The sequence below is a fragment of the Leptonychotes weddellii genome, chromosome 4 (assembly GCF_054177405.1).
Source record: "Leptonychotes weddellii isolate Sample4059 chromosome 4, ASM5417740v2, whole genome shotgun sequence".
Lineage (NCBI taxonomy): Eukaryota > Metazoa > Chordata > Mammalia > Carnivora > Phocidae > Leptonychotes > Leptonychotes weddellii.
The window spans coordinates 151316244-151335927 of record NC_138372.1 but is presented as its reverse complement, the minus strand read 5'-3'; the positions used below and the strand labels follow the sequence as shown (position 1 = coordinate 151335927).

The following is a 19684-nucleotide window of genomic DNA, read 5'->3' as shown; positions in this document are numbered from 1 at the left end:
AGATGATTGGTTGACAGTTCTTTTTTTTTTCTTTTAGCTCTTTGAATATGTCATTCCACTGCCTTCCAGGTCCTTTTATTCTGCTAGAAGTCAGGTGGTAATCTTACTGAGATGCTCTTGAACATGATGAATCTTTTTCTCTCTTGATGCTTTCAAAATTTTTTTCTGTTTTGCTTTCAGTATTTTCACTATGATATGTCAGAGAGTAGATCTGTTTTCCTTGATTCTTCTTAGAGTCTGTTGACCCATTGTAGATGTGTAGATTAATATTGTCACCAAATTTTTGAAAATTCTAACCATTATTTCTTTGAATATTTCTGTCCTCCTTTTTCTCCTCTCCTTCTGGTACTCCCATTATGCGTGTGTTAGGGCATTTAATGATGTGCCACATTTCTTTGAGGTTCTGTTACTTTTTCCTCATTTTTTCTCTGTGTTCTTTATGTTGCATATCTGTTGATCCATCTTCAAGTTCACTGATTCTTCTGTCAGTTCGTATCTACTGCTGAGCTCCTTTAACAAATTTTTTATTCTACTTAATGTACTTTCAACTTCAGAATTTCCATTTATCTCTTTTTTATATAATTTCTATCTCTCTACTGACATTATTTGATGAGACACTGCCATCATACCTCTCTTTAATTTTTTTAAACATGATTTCATTTAAGTCTTTAATCATATTTATAATGACTACTCTGAAATCTCTGAATGCTAAGTCCAACACCTGGGCTCTTTTAAAGGCGGTTTCTATTACCTGCTCTTTTTACTATGTATGGGTTATTTTTTGCTGTTCCTTTGCAGGTCTTATAATATTTAGCCTAAAATTGGATGTTTTAGATAATACATGTTAGCAGTTCTGGATACTGATCCCCTATGGGCCTGTTGTTACTGATGTTTACTTGTTTGCTCTATTATTTGTTTGGGAATGGCTTGTCTAATTAAGTGGAATCTCTTTCCTCCTATGTCCCCTAAGTGTGCAACTTCTGTTATTATTCCCAAGAGGGTGAAGCCTTAGTATACACAGAGTCATCTTTACCTCCTCCACCCCAGCCCAGGGATACTGATCATTTTAATCATGTTTGCTTTGATTGTCTCTTTCCATGGTCTCACTGTTAAGCTTCTGGCTGTTCTGCCTAAATGGGTATCACATCCAACTATTGACCAATTTAATCACTTATTGATTACTCTACTGTCTTAACAATGCCCTAAGGCATAAATTGCTCCACAATCTGATCCAATTAAAGCTGGACCTTATGTTAGTCTGCTCAAGCTGCTATAACAAAATATCATAGACTGGGTAACTTAAACAACAGAAATTTATTTTCTCATGGTTCTGGAGGCTGAATGTCCATGATTAAGGTGCTGGAAAATTCAGTTTCTGGCAAAAGCTCTCTTCCTGGTCTATAGATGGCTGCTTTTCTATATCCTCACACAGTGGAGAGAGATCTCTGGTGTCTCTTCCTCTTCTATGGGGACACCAGTTCTACCATATCAGGGCTCCATCCTGATGACTTCATTTAACCTTAATCATCTCTTTTAAAGGTCCTATCTCCAGCACAGTCACATAAGAGTTTGGGCTTCCAAATATGAATTTGGGAGCGGGGGGGGACACAAATATTCAGTCCATAGCAGGCTCCTTTAAGGGGGAAAATATTTGAGGTCATGAGAAGGAGAATGAAGACTAACCAAAAGCTAGTACAAAGCCCCCAGACATGTGAGTAAAGCCATCTTGGAACTTTTGGCACAGCCCAGACACCAGCAGAATGCAGCCCCATGAACAAACCTCACTGACCCAAGAATTGTGAATAATAAAATGATTGCTGTTTAAGCTACTACATTCTGAGACTAGTTTGTAGCCCAGCAGTAGATAAATGAAATACTCCTTTCGTGGAATTAGAGAATAAAGATTCCTTCAGGGTAAGTTTCTCAATAGCTAGTAACAATTTAAATTGAAAGCTGATTATAAGTAGAAAGAGAGAAGGAAGGAGAAAAGAGAAGGACTATCAGAGGGCAAAGTTGTCTGGGAAAGAGAGACAGAAGAAAATCCATGAGAAAGGAGATCAGAGAAGATGATAAAAGGAAGCAAATAAGTGAGGAAATCAAGGTCCATGTGACCTCAAGGAGAAATAGATTAAGGATTCAGGAGGCCACAAGGTGAAAGTGTGTGTGCAGGAGAGGTGGAAGAGGAGGAAGCAGGCACTAAATTCACAAACAGGAGGCATGGGTTCAGATCCCAACTCTGCCATAATTAGGCAGCTGACCTTAAGAAAGGCACTTCTCTTTGGCATTCAGGTTCCTAACTGGTAAAATGAGGGATCAGCATAAATCATCTCTCCAAGATTTAACTGTTTTTATATGAAAAGAAAATAAAAATGAGTTCGATAGTTTCTATCATCACCATATCCTGAAAACCATACCCATTTAGGAAGTAAAAGAGACCTATAACTCTATATGGTTAGCTTTATTTGTGTAACAGAGTTAATGGTCTATTTTAATGAGAAGGCAAATAGTGTTATTTTAATAATGTAGAGATGCTCTATTAAGAGTGTCTATAGTAAAAACAATTCTTTGTCTAAAATTTCTGCCTGACCTAATATGAGGTTTTGTTATTTATGGTCTTAATAAATCACATCTAATATTATTTTCTAAGAAAAATAATTGTCATAATGTGAGATAATAGATGTGCTAGATTCTATCATATATTTTTAAAGCAAAATTATAAAGATCCTATTAAAAATGTCCCTTTACAGTTGTTCAAACATTTGATGCTATCAAACACAATGTTGCTACTCTTTTAGAATATGAATTTGGTTCCATGAAACAAACAAACATTACACATACTATTAATGGGTATGTGTTCTCTTAAGTTCTGCTCCTATATGAAATCATTTCAGATTTCCATTCATGCATCTGTACGTACTAAGCATGTTTCTCTTTTCTTCTCATTCAGACTGAATTCCCCAAACATACAAAACTCTTATTCTTACATGTCTCTGTTTTTACCAGGCAATTATCTCAGTCTGGAAAATGTCCCCCACCTGTATTTTCTATGGAATTTTCCTAACCTTACTCTAACTCCTTTTCATTTTTCACTTCTTATTCTATCACTTCTGCAATGCTTTCTCTGACCCCTAAAGTCTGGCTAAGGCCTAGGTTCCTTTGAGATCTTCTCATTAAACACCTCCAGAATGACACTTCTATGCTATTTTGTAATTGCCTATTTTCTGTGTGCATTCCACATTAGACTCAAAGTTTCAAGAGGACAGAGATCTGAAAGTAAGCATGTTTTCTTCCTGTTATATATCTGAGCGTGTTCAATCAATAGTAGTTCAATAAGGGGAAGATAAATGAATGCGGTACTGTGCATGTGGTATTGTGGAGATAGTAAATGGACTAGAACTATGTAGGACATTAAACTCAGCTATATTCATTATAGTTGTGTACATTTGACTATGGTATTTTATGATTAAGAAAACAGCAGTTGGTTTAAAGATCAATGTAACCCCAATTCTGTCACAATGTTGAAAAGCCTTAATTTTTTTCTAAATATAATTTAGTAAAATGTATTTAGAACTTTAAAAATGGGAATAATTGAGGAAAAGAAAGGTAAACAGATTAGATCATATATGCCTGTTTCCTGGAAGATAAACTACAGATGAAAAATATATTAATAAAATGTACCCTTTGTGCACTTAGGATATTTAAGGAATCAAATCCTGCATTTTCCAGGATATGAATTATACAGGTCAGTCAACAGCTTATCAGATTTTACAAAATACCCCTGAGTTGCACAGCAAGTTTCCAATTTTGAAGAAGTAGGATCTAAGGATTTATTGAATAGTCAAGACACAGAAAGTCGTGAAGCAGAAACAGGTGTCTGTTACCTGTCTAGGGTGAAGGCATACATCTTGGTGGCTCTGTCATTCACAAGGTAAGTTCTTTCGAGAAGCTCCATGGTGGTCAGGATGAGAGCTTCTGCTGTTGTTTGTGGTTGTTGTGGCTTCTGCTGTTTACCTCACTGCTCAGTTTGGGAAGCAAAGCAGCATTATAATCATTCACATACTTTCCAAAGAAAAAAATAAAAAGGCTTCTGTGATTTAGAATAACAAGCCTCCTACATCAAGGTTCTTGGTAGGTCTGCTAAAATTACAGCCTCCTCGGACGATCACCTGGTCTCATTCTCTTACCCACAGAAACTCCTTTCCTACAGAGACCTGCAGGAAGGATCAGGTGAAGCGAGAGAGAGAGAGAGAGTGTGTGTGTGTGTGTGTGTGCTTCCGATGCTATCTGATTCCACTGTTTCCTGAGAGGTAGAGGAGCTCAAGGTTTCCTGCTAATTGCTGATGTAGATGTTTGGTCTTCAGAACACACCTGGGTGAGCTGCAGACACCCTTCTGGGCACTAGTCTCATGATTTCCCTTTCTTTTCCTTTCGTTTTTTTTTTGGGGGGGGGATCTCTCTCTCAACCTAAAAACATTTCTCCTGAGATTTAGTTCTAAGATGACCTCTAAGCACTGTCAGGATTTACTTTCTCCTCTCCCAGGGCCATTTTGGGATTTCACTACTGAAGGGAGGACATGGGTCATTAGTTGCTGAAGTCTGTAATCTGAAACAGTTCCTGGTGTGACAGCTTTGAAGCCCTTTTGACAGGCAGGAAAAGGGCAGACTCAGCTTCTAAATAAATGACTGAATAAATACCTAAAAGAACTGGAATGATCTGTCTTCTCCCTGGCTAGGGTATCCTCTGCTGAGGATAAAAGACTCACCCAAGGAAACCCTATCAGGAAAACAAATCACAATTCAGGAATGGCATCTTCTGAGTTGATCCCAAGGGACATTCAACCCCCAAACTCCTAGGAATTCACATTTTACTTCATTATAAAGCATTTTCCTTTCCAAATAAGAGAAGGGACTATAGCCCTTTATGGTGGGCATTTGTGGGGAGGCCAAAGAGCATCCAAGACCTGTACAGATGCACATAGGGAATTGGGGAGTACAGACTGGAGAAGAAGCCATAAATCTCCAACTACTGAGTACTCATTTCCTTCTCCCTCTGTCAACATTCACTTCCTAATGGGAAAACTCAGAGTAGTGTAGTCCTGGAATAGCCCAGTTGCCCAGCATCTTGGGAATCTGCCCATAGTACTGAGCCAAAGTCTGCCACAATGGCCTAACAGGAGAGATATTGCATCTGAAGAAGAAAATGGGATTCAATGGCAATTTCAGTAGCAGTGAGAGGAGAAGTCACCTTTGGCTAACAGTGAGAGCATCAGGTGTCCTATGACATCTGCAGTGAAGCTGTACCTCATGTTTAAGATTTCAAACAGCCTCATCCATAACATAAGTTCTAAGGTCTTTCCATATGACTCCATTGCCTAACCAATCGTTAACTTGGTTGTGACTGATGGAAATCAGAGAAATGGCTCTGGGAGGCCATTTTTCCTTGCAGGAGAAATTCTGGGTCTAGAGTTACTAGAATAATCCAAAGCATTTCCTTCTCATATATCCTTACTCTTAACTTTGCAAAATAATAGGTTATTCTGTGGATGCAAAGTAGGAAACCAGAAAAGAATTACTAATCCATCTTTGTGACATGTTGCAACACTTTGCAGCTTGAATCATTTGTGAATTGTTTCTAGTACATAGGAGAGAAATAGAATTCAAGTGAATGAATGTCAAAAAGGGAATTAGGCTGAAATCCATTAAGGATAAGTGCAAAGAAGAGAAGATAAGCAATATTCAAATGCAGGAAAGAGAATATATAGCTGTAGCTATCAACAGGAAAAAAAACAATCTGGAAGTTTGAGATCTGCATCATGAGTTTTGTCACTAACACATATATAGATGCGCAGATATATTTACATCTGTTCATGATTCTGTGAGCACAGAGATACATACTAGGTTGTTAATGTGAATTGCCTGTGAGGCAAGAAGAGAGTGAGGATATATGGGAAGTGTAGGGAAGGACTGATACAGAAGAGGGTGAGGTGGAGATGAGAAAAGAGGGAATGGGGAACCCAGCAAAGAAGAAGAAAAACATGTATTCTGTGACCTCTGCTATTTATTTATAAGTTAAAATATATAAAATTGCCATTTTTATAGACCTAATATAGTCTAAAATCAGCAATTTCCTATGATTTACTTAAATATATGTGCACGCATATATACAAACCTATAAAATGTGTATGTGTACATGTGTGATCATTTAAAAATAAAAAATATGCATTTTTTAAAAGTATTAAGAAATTACTTTCATTAAATTTTTGTGAATTTCCAAGTGCTACTCTTGAAAATAACTACTCTAGTATAAACCAAAACTTCTGGTGTAAGTAGCATAAGAGTAGCAAAGAGTAGATTACAGCAAATAAAACTTTTATGTTAAAAAAGTAAGTTTTGCTGCTATAAATTTAAATGTAGATAAATTATGATTAAGAATTGCCTGCATGTCACATTGTGTGAAATATTCACCTGTTGATAACTTTGTCAACTTATAAACTCATTTTAACTACACCACCATCCCCTTCCCCCCAGGATTCTGTCAGTACAATGTCTATGAAGAATTTCCCATCCTCTCTGACTAACCTTTGGCCCACTCTGGCTTGCACCGCCCACCAAGGACCAATGGCCCTAATCAGACTGGCAAAATTCACAAAATATGCATTTGGAAAGCAACACAGATCAAAAAAAGAAAATCCTTTCTCTTTTTGACAGTCGGTTTTGGTGGGCATTATGCTGCTTTTTCCAGTTTCCAAGGCAACCAGCTTCTAAACCATCCTGAATTACAGGTTTTCCTCTCCTCCCACTCACCATCACAAGCTTGTAGAAACTGAAGGGGCAAAATGCAATTTATTAACAGTTACCTCTGGGAATAAATATCCTGTCAGCCATAAGAACATCACTGACATGACCAAAGAACTGATTCAGCTTCCCAGTGCTAGCTGTTTTTGGCAACTATTTCTTAATAGGATTTTACAAACATTAACTAATACTCGTGCAAAAATAATTTACACAGGTGTCTTACACATCATTTGATATTTTACTTGCAGAAGGTGTGTGTTTGGAAAACCACCATGATCATCCCTAGACACTAAAGTACTGAGTTCTCAAGATTTGCATTCCCCAAATTTAAACTCATACTTCAGAAACACTTCATATTGCCATTGTTTGCATGTAACTGTCTTTTAAAAAGAGACATGAAAGTGTGCTTGTTTTAAAATAATAATGTGGATTTTCATTCTGTTTGGCTATTTCTTGTTTGTGTGGAGAGGCAGTATAGTAAAGTGGTTTAGTGCATGGGCTTTCAAATCAGAGAGACTTAATTTCAGTTTCTGGTTTGACCATTTCCTCACATGTGTGACCTTCAACAAGTTAACCTGGCCTCTGTGGTTTTCAATTTCTCATCTGTAAAACGGTGCATTAATGCAGTCCCTCTCTACAGAGTGCTTGTGAAGAGTAAAAGAGATAATGTGTATAAAAGTTTTAGCCTAGCATCTGGCATATAATCAGTGTTACATAGAAGTGAGTTGCTATGGATTTGGCCATGTCTAAGTAAAATGTCCTGGCTATCTCAGAGAAATTGACCCCAGTCTTAGCAGAAGGTTAAGAATTACCCATGATGGAAGAATCCATCAAGGAAGTAGAAGTTATTGCAAAGAAGACCTGGGGACTTGAACCCGCCGTCAGTCAGCTATATGACTTCAGGTAAATCCCTCAAGCTCCCTAGGCCCAATGTTCTCAAATAATCTGTGATTTGTGATTTCTCAAATGGATTTTTGCCTGCCTCATTCTACTCGCTTAGCAGTCGAGTGCCATTCAGAATGTGTCCTCCATAAAGAGGACAAAACAGGAAGGAAATGAGAACTCAATCAGTATAATCACCTGCTGAAGATTCTGGACTTCTGTAGTACCACACAGACTATAAAGATATTATTTCTAAGCTCAGTGGCATTTCCTTAGTAAGGTGGTTTTGTGGTTATTACTACAGTGTGAGTTCTTCAAAAGTTCCATCCAAGAATGTGAAAACAAAGACATTGAAAATTTAATTGGATTGTATTTTAAAGAACGTTGTGAAAATTTCATTTTAATCTAAAGTAAACATGCATAAAACACAAACCATTTCCTGATATTTCATACTTTATGTGAGAATGGACTGAGCTATCTGAGTTTTATTTTCTCCTTGATAAACTGGTACTATATAACTCTTTCTTTTGCCATTTTTTTTAAAAAAGATTGAGCTATAGAAATGTTTCAGTGCAAATGCAATTTATATTTGTTGAAAAAAACTTGATAAAATATTGATACTAAAACAATAAAAATACTTTATTAAGCCTGATTGATGCAAATAAATAATACAAAAATAAACTAGCACTGTTTTGGTAGGGGGGAATATTGGGACTAGGTGGTTAAAATGTTTACGAAGTGTATATTTTATTGATTAGTCTCTATGTCCCACAATTCCTTTCACAAGCACTCTGCAAACTTAAATTAATTAAGCCTTAAATGCACTCTCCAAGAAAGATATGGTTGACTTAGTCTTACAAACTCCAAAGTAGTTATCTGCTGGCTTCACATTCTTACAACTATATATGTCTCTCTTCTTTACTTTTTTTTTACTTTGACAAGCAAGAGAGGGTTCTAAGGACCCAAGCCATGATTTTTAAAGCATTAGAATAAGAAATGTATAAGAAAGAACAAGAAAAGAAAAATCATGATTATTTCAAAGCATTTGATAAAACGCAACATCTATTTATGATTAAAACTTCTAAAAAATGTGGACATAGAGAGACTGTATCTCAACATGATAAAGACCATATATAATAAGTCCATTAGTGGTGAAAACCTGAAAGCGATTCCTTTAAAATCAGGAACAAGACAAGTATGCTCATGTTGCCACTTTTATTCAACATAGTATTGGATGTCCTCACCAGAGCAATCAGGCAAGAAAAAGGAATAAAAGGCATTTACATTATAAAGGAAGAAGTAAAACTGTCACTATTTACTGAAGAAGTAAAACTGTCACTATTTAGAGGACATGATATTATATATAGAAAATCCTAAAGACTCCATCAAAAAACTGTTAGAACTGGGGCACCTCTGTGGCTAAGTCGGTTAAGAGTCTGCCTTCAGGGGCACCTGGGTGGTTCAGTCGGTTAAGCATCTGCCTTCGGCTCAGGTCATGATCCCAGGGTCCTGGGATCGAGCCCCGCATTGGGCTCCCTGCTCAGTGGAGGTCTACTTCTTCCTCTCCTTCCCGCTCATGCTCTCTCTCGCTGTCTCTCTCTCTCTCTCTCAAAAAAAAAAAGAGTCTGCCTTCAGCTCAGGTCATGATCTCAGGGTCCTGGGATCGAGCCCTGCATCAGGCTCTCTGCTCAGCTGGGAGTCTGCTTCTCCCTCTCACTCTCCCTCTGTCCTCGCTCTCTCTCTCTTTCTCAAATAAATAATCTTTTTAAAAAACTGTTAGAACTGGGCGCCTGGGTGGCTCAGTTGGTTAAGCAACTGCCTTCGGCTCAGGTCATGATCCTGGAGTCCCTGGATCGAGTCCCGCATCGGGCTCCCTGCTCGGCAGGGAGTCTGCTTCTCCCTCTGACCCTCCCCCCTCTCTTGTGCTTGCTCTCTCTCATTCTCTCTCTCTCAAATAAATAAATAAATAAATCTTTAAAAAAAAAAAAACTGTTAGAACTAATAAATTCAATAAAGTTGTAGAATACAGAATCACTACACAAAAATCTGTTGATTCCTATATACCAATAATGAACTATCAGAAAAATAAATTTAAAAAACAATCCTATTTACAATTGCATCAACAAGAATAAAATACCTAGAAGTAAATTTAACCAAAGAGGTGGAAGGCCAGTATATTGAAAACTCTAAGACATTAATGAAAGAAATTGAAGAAGACACAAATAAATGAAAAAATATTCCATGCTCATGGATTTGAAAGTTAATATTGCTAAAATGTCCATACCACCCACTGCAATCTATTCAACACAATCCCTATCAAAATTCTAATGGCATTTTTCACAGGAATGGAACAAAAAATCCTAAAATTTATATGGAACCATTAAATACTCCAGGTAGCCAAAGCCATCTTGAGAAAGAAGAACAAAGCTGGAGGCATCACATTCATCTAATAGAGATTAGACTCTAATATATATTTCAAGCTGCATTATAAATCTATAGTAATTAAAACAGTGTGGTATTGGCATACAAACAGACACATAGTCATCTATGAACAGAATAGAGAGTCCAGAATTAAACCTACACATACATGTCAGTTAATTTACAACAAAGGAGCCAAGAACATACAGTGGAGAAAAGACAGTCTCTTCAGTTAATGGTGCAGAGAAAACTGGACAGCCACATGCAAAAGAATGAAACTGGACCACTATCTGACATGATACACAAAATTAACTCAAAATAGATTACAAACTTGCACAAAAGACCTAAAGCCATAAAACTCCTAGAAGAACACAGAGCCCTTAAGCTCCTTGCCATAGGTATTGGTGATGATTTTTTGAATCTGACACCAAAACAAAAGTAATAAAAGTAAAAATAAACAAGTGAGACTACACCAAACTTAAAACCTACTGCACAGCAAAGAAAACCATCAACAAAATGAAAAAGCAACCTACTGAATGGGAGAAGATATTTGCAAATATGTATTTGATAAGGGAATAAAGAAATCATGCAACTCAGTAGCAAAAAAAAAAAAATCATTAAAAAATGGCAGAAGATCTGAACGGCATTTTTCCATAGAAGACATAGAGATAGCCAACAGGTACATGAAAAGATGTTCTACATCATTAATCATCAAGAAAATGCAAATCAAAGCCACAGTGATGTATCACCTCACACCTATTAGGATGGTTGTTATTAAAAAGATTAGAAATATCAAGTGTTGGCAAGAATGTAGAGTAAAGGGAAATCTTGAGCACTGTTGGTGGGAATGCAAACTGGTGCAGCAACCATGGAAAAAGGTATGGAGGTTCCTCAAGAATTTAAAATAGAACTATCCTATGATTGAGCAATTCTACTTTTGGGTATTTATCTAAAGAAAGCAGGAATATTAATTCAAAAAAATATATGCAGCTCCATGTTCATTGTAGCCTTGCTTACGATAGCCAAGATATGAAAATACCTGTCCATCAATGGAAGAATGGATAAAGAAATTGTGATATATGTATACAATGAAATATCACTTAGCCATTACAAGGAAGGAAATCTTGCCATTTGTAACAGCATGGATGGTGCTCAAGGGCATTATGCTGAGTGAAATAAGTCAGACAGAGAAAGACAAATACAATATGATCTATTTCATATGTGGAATCTAAAATATGTATATATATAAGTTTATATATATACAAAAATCTAAGTTCATAGATACAGAGGACAGATTGGTGGTTGCCAGAGGTGGGAAAAATGGATGAACTATTTTTATTTTTTAGTTTAAATAAATTTTAAAAAATTTTTCAAAAGAAATCACCCTTAAATATTCCTCCATATTGTTATCACCTGGTTTCTTGGCAACTACAAAATATGTAATTTCTTTTGAAAAATGGCAAAGAAAAGGCAATGACATTAGCAATCATTTTGGCCTACGTGTACCATTTAGGGATACCATTTAAGAAGGTCAAGGAATTAGCTGTCTAATTAGATTGCAGATGAATTAAAGATAATTTAGGATGTTAATGGCAAAAATGGTAACTATCCTTATTCAGTCAGCTTGAAGTTATCATTCTTGGATGACAAAAAGTTAACCAGAAAAAAAAAAGAAAGAAAAAAAATGTAATTGAAATACTTGAGAAAAAAATTATAATTTCAAACTTCTGTGAGGCAGAAGATTTTTATGTTCTTTTGGGGCTAGCAGAGGGAAAAAATACATCATTTGACTGCCTTTTGCAAGAGATATAAATAAATTTTAAATAAACAAATAAACAAATAAAATTAGAGCTTTAGCATGATTCATACTTTGATTTTATTTAGAAGTTATCAAGTGACTGCTATGTGCCAGGCTTCTCACTAAGCTCTGGAGAACAGAAGATAAAAGGCACAGTCTCAGGAAGTTTAAATGTGTGTGTGTGTGTGTGTGTGTGTGAATTCATTTAGCTAGGCTCTGTGCCAAGCACTGATAGAATTGATGAACACAACAGTCTATTCCCTAGAATGATTACAGATCAAAAATTCACTGCAATAAACTGTCCTGCCAGTGGGGAGACCAAGACTAACAGCTCTAATCCCAGTGGAAGGTACATGAAGGAGAACACTCAAGCTACCCGGGGAGGCTGCCCCAAGGTGGTGAGCTTGCAGGATCTTGAGGATGCTGGTCCTTAAGAACTCTGCATTGAGAGGAGGATCCTGGTACATGGCTGGCCAGGGACCTTCATTTCCAGAAGGGTCACTTCTCTGTCATTTCGGCTGGTCCTTTTCATCCAATTAGTTTTTCTTTCCCTTGCTAGATTGCTTCTTGCATCTAGTGCAGACTGTATACAAAGTGTCACCTAGAGGTTGTTTCTGCCCATCCAGCCCGTGGCTCTCATGTCTAGCAGATTAAGTTTTACAAAAGGTGTTTCAGAGATTTTGTGATTATCTCTCACCCATCTGCATTTTGTTTTCCCTGGTCCTATCTCTACTCTGTTAGAAGTGAAGGCACAGATCTTGGAACTACAGTATCTAATTGTCAAGTAAGGAGCTTACGGAAGATGGCTCATTAGCCATCAGAGTGGCTAATGAGTATTTGTCTCTGACACCACTTCAGGATGTCAGTCTATCTCTCAGTTTACATAGAAAATTTCAATCAAGCTAGGTTTTATTCTATTTTTGGCTTCAAGACAACAATCCCATCGGTCTGTTTTGTCGAATCACCAGAACTTTATTTCTGTTGTTACTGCTTTTGGATATTTCTTGGATGTTTAATACTATTATCTGAGCATTTTTATTGTGGCTGACAAACACTTGTATTGGTCTTTCTGGAAAATTACTTCCCTATTTGAATCTTTAAAAAAAAGGTAGACAAAAACATACTTTCTAATATTCCAGCTTAGTCTATATATGCACAGAGCCTCACTAAAAACTAAAGCACTGAATTCCTGAATTAAAGAGAGAGAGAGAGAGCCCCTTATTATTATCTGGAATGCTACCATTTAATTTTTATGAGTACAGTCTACTTTCCTTTAGTGAAAGGCCTTGAGGGGCCTTTTGTCTTAGGAGACGGATTTTCACAGCAAGTCCCCAGATGGATGCCAAGAAAGCGAAGACATAGCTCATCTTCTCCCCTGAATCTCAAAGTCTGGATTTATTTGACTCAAGGCTGACAAGACTGCCTCTCAGGAGATAGTCCAGAAGACAAAACAAAAGCCACCTGGAAGCTTTCCCCTGAAAGACTGAGCCATTGTTTTTCACATCAAACCCAAAATGCATCAAGGGACGGCAGGTGGGTTTTCTGCTTGGAAGCACAACCACAAGGCACTGCTAACTAATTCATCTCTTCTTTGGGTACTAACAGATTTGCATCTGGTGAGTCTACATTTTAAAATGCAGCCAATCCAATGGTAGCAAGTCTCTCCGCCACCATCCACCATTGAATTTGCATCCAATGCACATGAGTGAGGTATCATATTACCTTTTGCAATCCTAAATTCCCTACTCAGTCACTCGGATATTGGTCAAGGAGCAGGTAATGGGAGCTTGCATTTCTTTCAAAGGCAGCTAACTCCAAAAGAGAACAAAAATATGTATTTAATTGTCATGGACGAATATGTAATGCATTATTGAAAGTATTACATTTCATAATGGATTACTTTAAGCTTTAAATACCTGGGGTAATATTCCCCCTTACCCTTCAGAATTTAAAACTAAGATTTTTCTCTCAGTCTTCAACAGAATTGTGATAATTCACCATTCACAGAATAAAAATTTCATTTTAAACATTATCAATGCCCAGATTAAACTGCCACAAAAAATAATATCCAAGGCACAGTGACATTGTCCTCATATTTTAAATGTTATTTATGCAACAAAAATCAATATGACAAAACAGTATGAACAATGTTTGATAGAAGTTGGTTAGAGTGGGATTTGGCATAACTTGCATTTCCTAGTCACAAGTTAGTTTCCAAGAAAGCTGGTAAATAAGTAATGTCAGATGCCCCTTGGCCATTTTCTCCTGAATGAAACAGAAAGAGAAATCGATTCTATGATTAATGTAATGTCCCAATGAATACTAATTCTTCATCACTTCTTAGAGTCATCATTATTATGGATGTTGCTGTCAGCAAATGAAGAATTGTTCTTTTTAATCTGCTTTATACTACATAGCCATTTCTACCTTAACTTATTAATAAAGACCAGCCCCCCAACTGAAGAGCAGTGTACTGATTAATCTTAAGATTTGAACACATTGGATTCATTGTCTGTTTGTATATATCCTTTCCACTGTTGACTGACAAGATTATGGGCCTTTGAGCATTCCACTCTAACCCCTGTGATCATTAACTACTAATTCAAAGTCTTTGCCGCGTAGATGTAATTATTTAATTTCTACCCAATGGCTTAGACAATATGGGATACTTCCACATATTAAATTCTCCTCTGGGGATATTTCTCCTCAGAACTATCATATTTGACACCTGAATCAGTCCAACCACCCATTTTAACTGATACTACTGCTGAGTTGACTATGCTATCATGCTGAATGCACCCAGTTAGTAAATTTGGGGGCTGTAAGAATCTAATTCTGTTCCTTTTGCTGATTTTCAGTGTGTCAGTCAATACATAAGTTTGCTTCTTTCTGCCGCAATTTCCTAACCAGAAAATTTTGAATGACAGTACTGAGCCACCTCAGAAGACTTGTGAGTAAAAATAATCCCCTTCATCCTTCAAAAGGAACAAAACTACTTCCAAGTATTTAATATTGTTAAATACTCACATTAAAATATGAGAAGTCATTTATGGATAAAATAAGTAAAATGTACCATGAGGTAAATACCACATAAAGAAAATTTTAAACATATTTTTAGTTTAAAAAGTAAGATATATACACAGCAAAACAACATTGAAAATTTAAAAAGATAGACAATGGGCAATATGTCCTCCACCTAAGATCCTAGGCTAAGATCCAGGGAATAAATCAGTTTTAAGAATATCCTGAATATCTTCATTGAAGATATGTATATTTAGGAATAATTTATGAGCCTGTCAACAGTTAATTACTTACATGTCATTTTTAATTATTAATAGACCATATTTTCTACAACAGTTTTAGGTTTACCGAAAAATTAAGTGGAAGGTAGAGAGATTTCTCACATACCCCATGTCCCCACCCATGCATAACCTCCGTTGCTAACATCCTGCACCAGAGTGGTACATTTGTTACAACTGATGAACCTACGTGGACACATCATTATCACCCAGAGTCCATGGTTTGCATTAGGGTTCACTCTTGGTGCTATATATTCCATGGTTTGGTTAAGTGTATAATGACATGTATCTACCATTATGGCGTACTGCTTAGTAGTTTCACTGCCCTAAAATTCACTCACACACAGTTTCTTAAACCAAATTTGTCCAGTTTTTATGAGGCTGCTGTTTAGTGAATGTTAAGGTAAGCATCGATAATGAAGCTATTTTCTTAACTTTTGCTTTTGCTGAGAGACTCCCAGGCCTGTCCTCTACCTACTGGAGCAAGAAGATTTGATGGTTGTGGCTGCTGGTCCATAACTCCCCCATGAGTCAGCAGCGCTACACTTCCATGTCTACCTCATGACTTGTTTACTAGCAAATTAAACAGGCTACAATTCACATAAGTTGCTCTCACTGGGAAAGAAGTGAAGAAGAAAGCAAGAAGGCCTAAGAGAGAACTCAGCTCCATTGCTCAACCCAACAATTGGCACATCAACCCATCCTCCTCTTCCTCCCAAGCCTTGATAAAATTCCCACTTCTAATAGCTAGGCTATAAGTGTATGCTAAGCTCTAGTTATTTAGACAGACATAATTCCTGCTGTCTGGGAATTTATAATCTAAAGGACTGCCTTTGAAAAGCAATCCACTTGGTACTGGGTGACATATCACAGTAATCACAAACTAGCAAACATGTCACAGGAATGCCCACATATTTATACTTAAAGTATATAACATTCATTCACAAAACCTGAGCAGAGAGTGAGGATAAAAGGGACTATCACCAGCCCAGTTACCTTCAAATGCCAACACTAGAAATTAGAAACTCCGATCTTAGGCCCTCGAGTTATTAGATCTGGCTCCGTCAGTCAAAAACAACATTACACTTCACACCTTATCTTATAGTTTCTTGCGGCCTTAAAAAGAAAATCTCACTCTCCAGGGCCTGAAATTACAGACGCTGAAGATTTTAACATTGTTCTGAGCAGTTAGACAACTTAAAATGAAACATTTACTTTGTCATGTGAATCCAAATATTTTCCTGCCTTTCAGGGAAATGTCACAAGAAGGTGAATCTTTTCTGGCTTAGTCTAATTGTGAAAGCAATGACAGTGCCCAAGAAATAATATCTCTTCCAACACCCTAAGGGCAAAATTATCCTCGTCGCTCTACACTGCATATCTCTTTTACAGAGAGTTTCAGTTCTTGTTCTTCAGCATAATGTTTGCAAACAGCAACTTATTATTCAGCAGATGAGAAGAAATGGGAAAGCTACCAAAAAAAAGTAATAATTTAAGACATTAAGTAATGTGAAAAGACTAATTAGAAGTGTGACTTGCCCATCATTTTCCCTAAGAACTTCCACATGAGACTTCTTTCTCCTAGGTTTCAAAAATAAATGTGGTACAGATGATAAACAGGCTTTAGAGTTATTTATCTAAACTGAACACCTGAGAATGTAATAGTGACCTTAATGTAATCAACAAAAAACCAGAGGACAGGTCCAGCGGCCTCTCTTCTGGAGAGTAGCGTTTGTGGAGAGTTTGTGGAGAGTAGCGATTGTGGAGAGTAGCAATTGTGGAGTTTCCACTGAACTAGTTGCCTTGTTTTTAAAATTGGCACTCAAACAAGTAAACTTCTCCCACCTGGAAATGCCCCTCCTAGACACCTCCCCAGTACTGCCTCGACTTCCTGGAACACTCCCTCTCACTCTGGCTGAGCACACGGGTGTAACCTTCTCATCTTAATGTCTCAGCTCAGATATCACCGCCTCAGGGAGCCCTTCTCAGATCTTCCTGTGAAAAGCAGTGTGATCTCAGCCACATCCAGTTTCCCTCCACCTTGCACTCTTCATTTCCTTCAGAGACCTTATTACTATCTGTGTTACCTGCACTATGTGTTTGTTTCTGGTCTCATCCACTCCTATGAGATGTAAGCTCTTAATGGGAATGAGTTCTGCTGTTTCACACTGTTCTATCCTCAGTTCTGGGTGTAGAGTCTGTGGTATGTCATGGGTGAATAATACACATTTTCAGGGCGCCTGGGTGGCTCAGTCGTTAAGCGTCTGCCTTCGGCTCAGGTCATGATCCTGGGGGTCCTGGGATCGAGGCCCCCATCGGGCTCCCTGCTTGGTGGGAAGCCTGCTTCTCCCTCTCCCAATCCCCCTGCTTGTGTTCCCTCTCTCGCTGTGTCTCTCTCTGTCAAATAAATAAATAAAATCTTTAAAAAATAAAAAAAGAATAATACACATTTTCTTAATCAGTGAATGAAGGAATGAATGGCTGAATGGATAGACGGATGGAAAATACTGGTGAGAAATATTGCATAGGGATTCAGGGTAAACCATTTGAAGTCATGGAGAATTGGGTATTACTCTATTTGCCAGGGGGTCATCATAACTGTGCTGAACCTTTCTGAACCTTCTGTTTTCTTGCCTGTAAAATAGGAGTATTTAGATTTTTCTCATAGCTATAAAGATTAACTGCAGTAATTTATGTAAGTAAGATTCATTTCACATATAAACCTAATAGTAACTGCTTAATAAATAAAGGATATCATGTTAATACTCCATATATAAAGCTAGCCTGTAATCAGATAGGCAATTCTGCCTGATCAAATATGAAAAAAAATCACAAAGTACTTTTAGATCTAGTTGTCAAGTCACCTTATAAGGAGAAGGAAAACTATAATAGACTGGACTTTTTGCCCTTTAAAAAAATCTGGATTTGGCAGGGGCATTAAGCTTGAAATTGCATTGCTAACTGGCATGTCTTAGCTTTATCTATGCTTCCTTGAAGGGGGAAAAAAGACAGGAAGAGAGAGGAGATCACGCAAGCTGACACATTATGGAAGCGAAAAAGACAGCTCTGACACTTACTAGTTAAAATATCACACAACTAGATGCTATTTTAATTTTATCTTCATAAAATGCAGAAGCTTTATTGCTTATTTCTCTTACTAAACTTTCAGAATATACTTTATTCTAGTGCTATTTAAGCTTCTAAGTACATTTGGACAGTATATATGCATTTAAAAATATATGTGGAGAGAGCCAATTCATTATAGGACATGAGGAGTTCTGCATTATTTCTCATTGGTGCAAAACTAATTGGCTTTTCCCAGTCATTGCACAAATATTTATTTTTCCATTTTATCAGCCTTATAATTGCAGCTGAAATTAGAAGAGGGCATAACCACCTGGCAAGTTTTTTGCATTTCTGAGCATCCTAGCCACATTGGTTTCCCAAGCCTTAAGAGCCATTGCTGGGAGAGGTCCCCTACTCTCCACAATGCTACCCATTGATGTGACCGGTTTCTCATGCACATCTCCATTCATAACAACATTTGGTGAATTTTTTCCTTGAGCTGAAAAGAAATTCCTAAATATTCATGTTTCCAAAGGCTCCAGAAGTAGGAATGAAAATTGGTGGTATAAACTCCTGGTTCCTCCACTGACCACACTGGACACACACATATCTGAGCTGGTGTCTCTTCAGGTGAAGTGAAGAAGGAACAATGCAAAAAGTATGAGAGAATGGAAAAATTAAAAAGAACTGAAACCCATAACACAAAGTTACATTTCCAGTTTTGAGGACTAGATTCAAATAATTTCAATAAATGTAACAAAGACCTTTCTTAAACACCCAGATTTCTTATCTGCTAAAAATCCTACATATATGCTGATATAACCAACTGGGGGATCTCCTGGCCCCTGAGGTACTTGGCCTATAGAAATCCAAAGTCTTCCCTTTATTTTGGCAGTTTTTTTGAGGAACATAAAGGATGGAAGGAGTAGGAAGATGTCTGACTCCAGCTTCTCCTTTCATGTCAACTATCTTCACTTAGTAACATATTAAACCAGAAAAGACTCTCCTCCATTTTTTCACAGAAAAAAATCTATGCACACAGTGCATTAATGAACATAGAAGATTTACCGAAGATGGAGGCCAGAGGTGAAGGAGGAAGTTAAATTGCATCCATGTGAAATTACGTGATGGGACCATAGGCGTCAGCATTCCAAAAAGATACTTCATTCCCTGTACTAATGGGTTTAAAGGTTTTCACCTATCTTTCACTCACCTGGTCTCAGTCTGCCCATCTTGCTGAGTTCTGTCACTTCGTTCTTTTTCTGTTCTTTTCTCTTCTTCCTCTTGGAATCAGAGCAAATGCTTAAACCTATCACCTTCAGAGTAATTTGAGGATAATCTTCTGTTGCCAGATTATGTAGTTCTCTATCCTCACATTAAAACGTTTATCAAGATATTTTCCCAAATGAGAAGAATTCTCTCACTA

The 19684-nt window shown here is 37.2% G+C and overlaps 1 protein-coding gene across 1 annotated transcript in view; it reads right to left on the bottom strand.

Annotated features, from left to right (window-relative positions):
- The window catches only part of SLC30A8 (solute carrier family 30 member 8), a 51545-nt gene that overhangs the window by 31127 nt on the left and 734 nt on the right, over positions 1 to 19684 (bottom strand). Inside the window, exon 2 of the mRNA XM_031021584.2 lies at positions 19472 to 19541. Coding sequence (XP_030877444.2) covers positions 19472 to 19541 — 70 coding nt within the window. The remainder of the gene's footprint in view (positions 1 to 19471; positions 19542 to 19684) is intronic.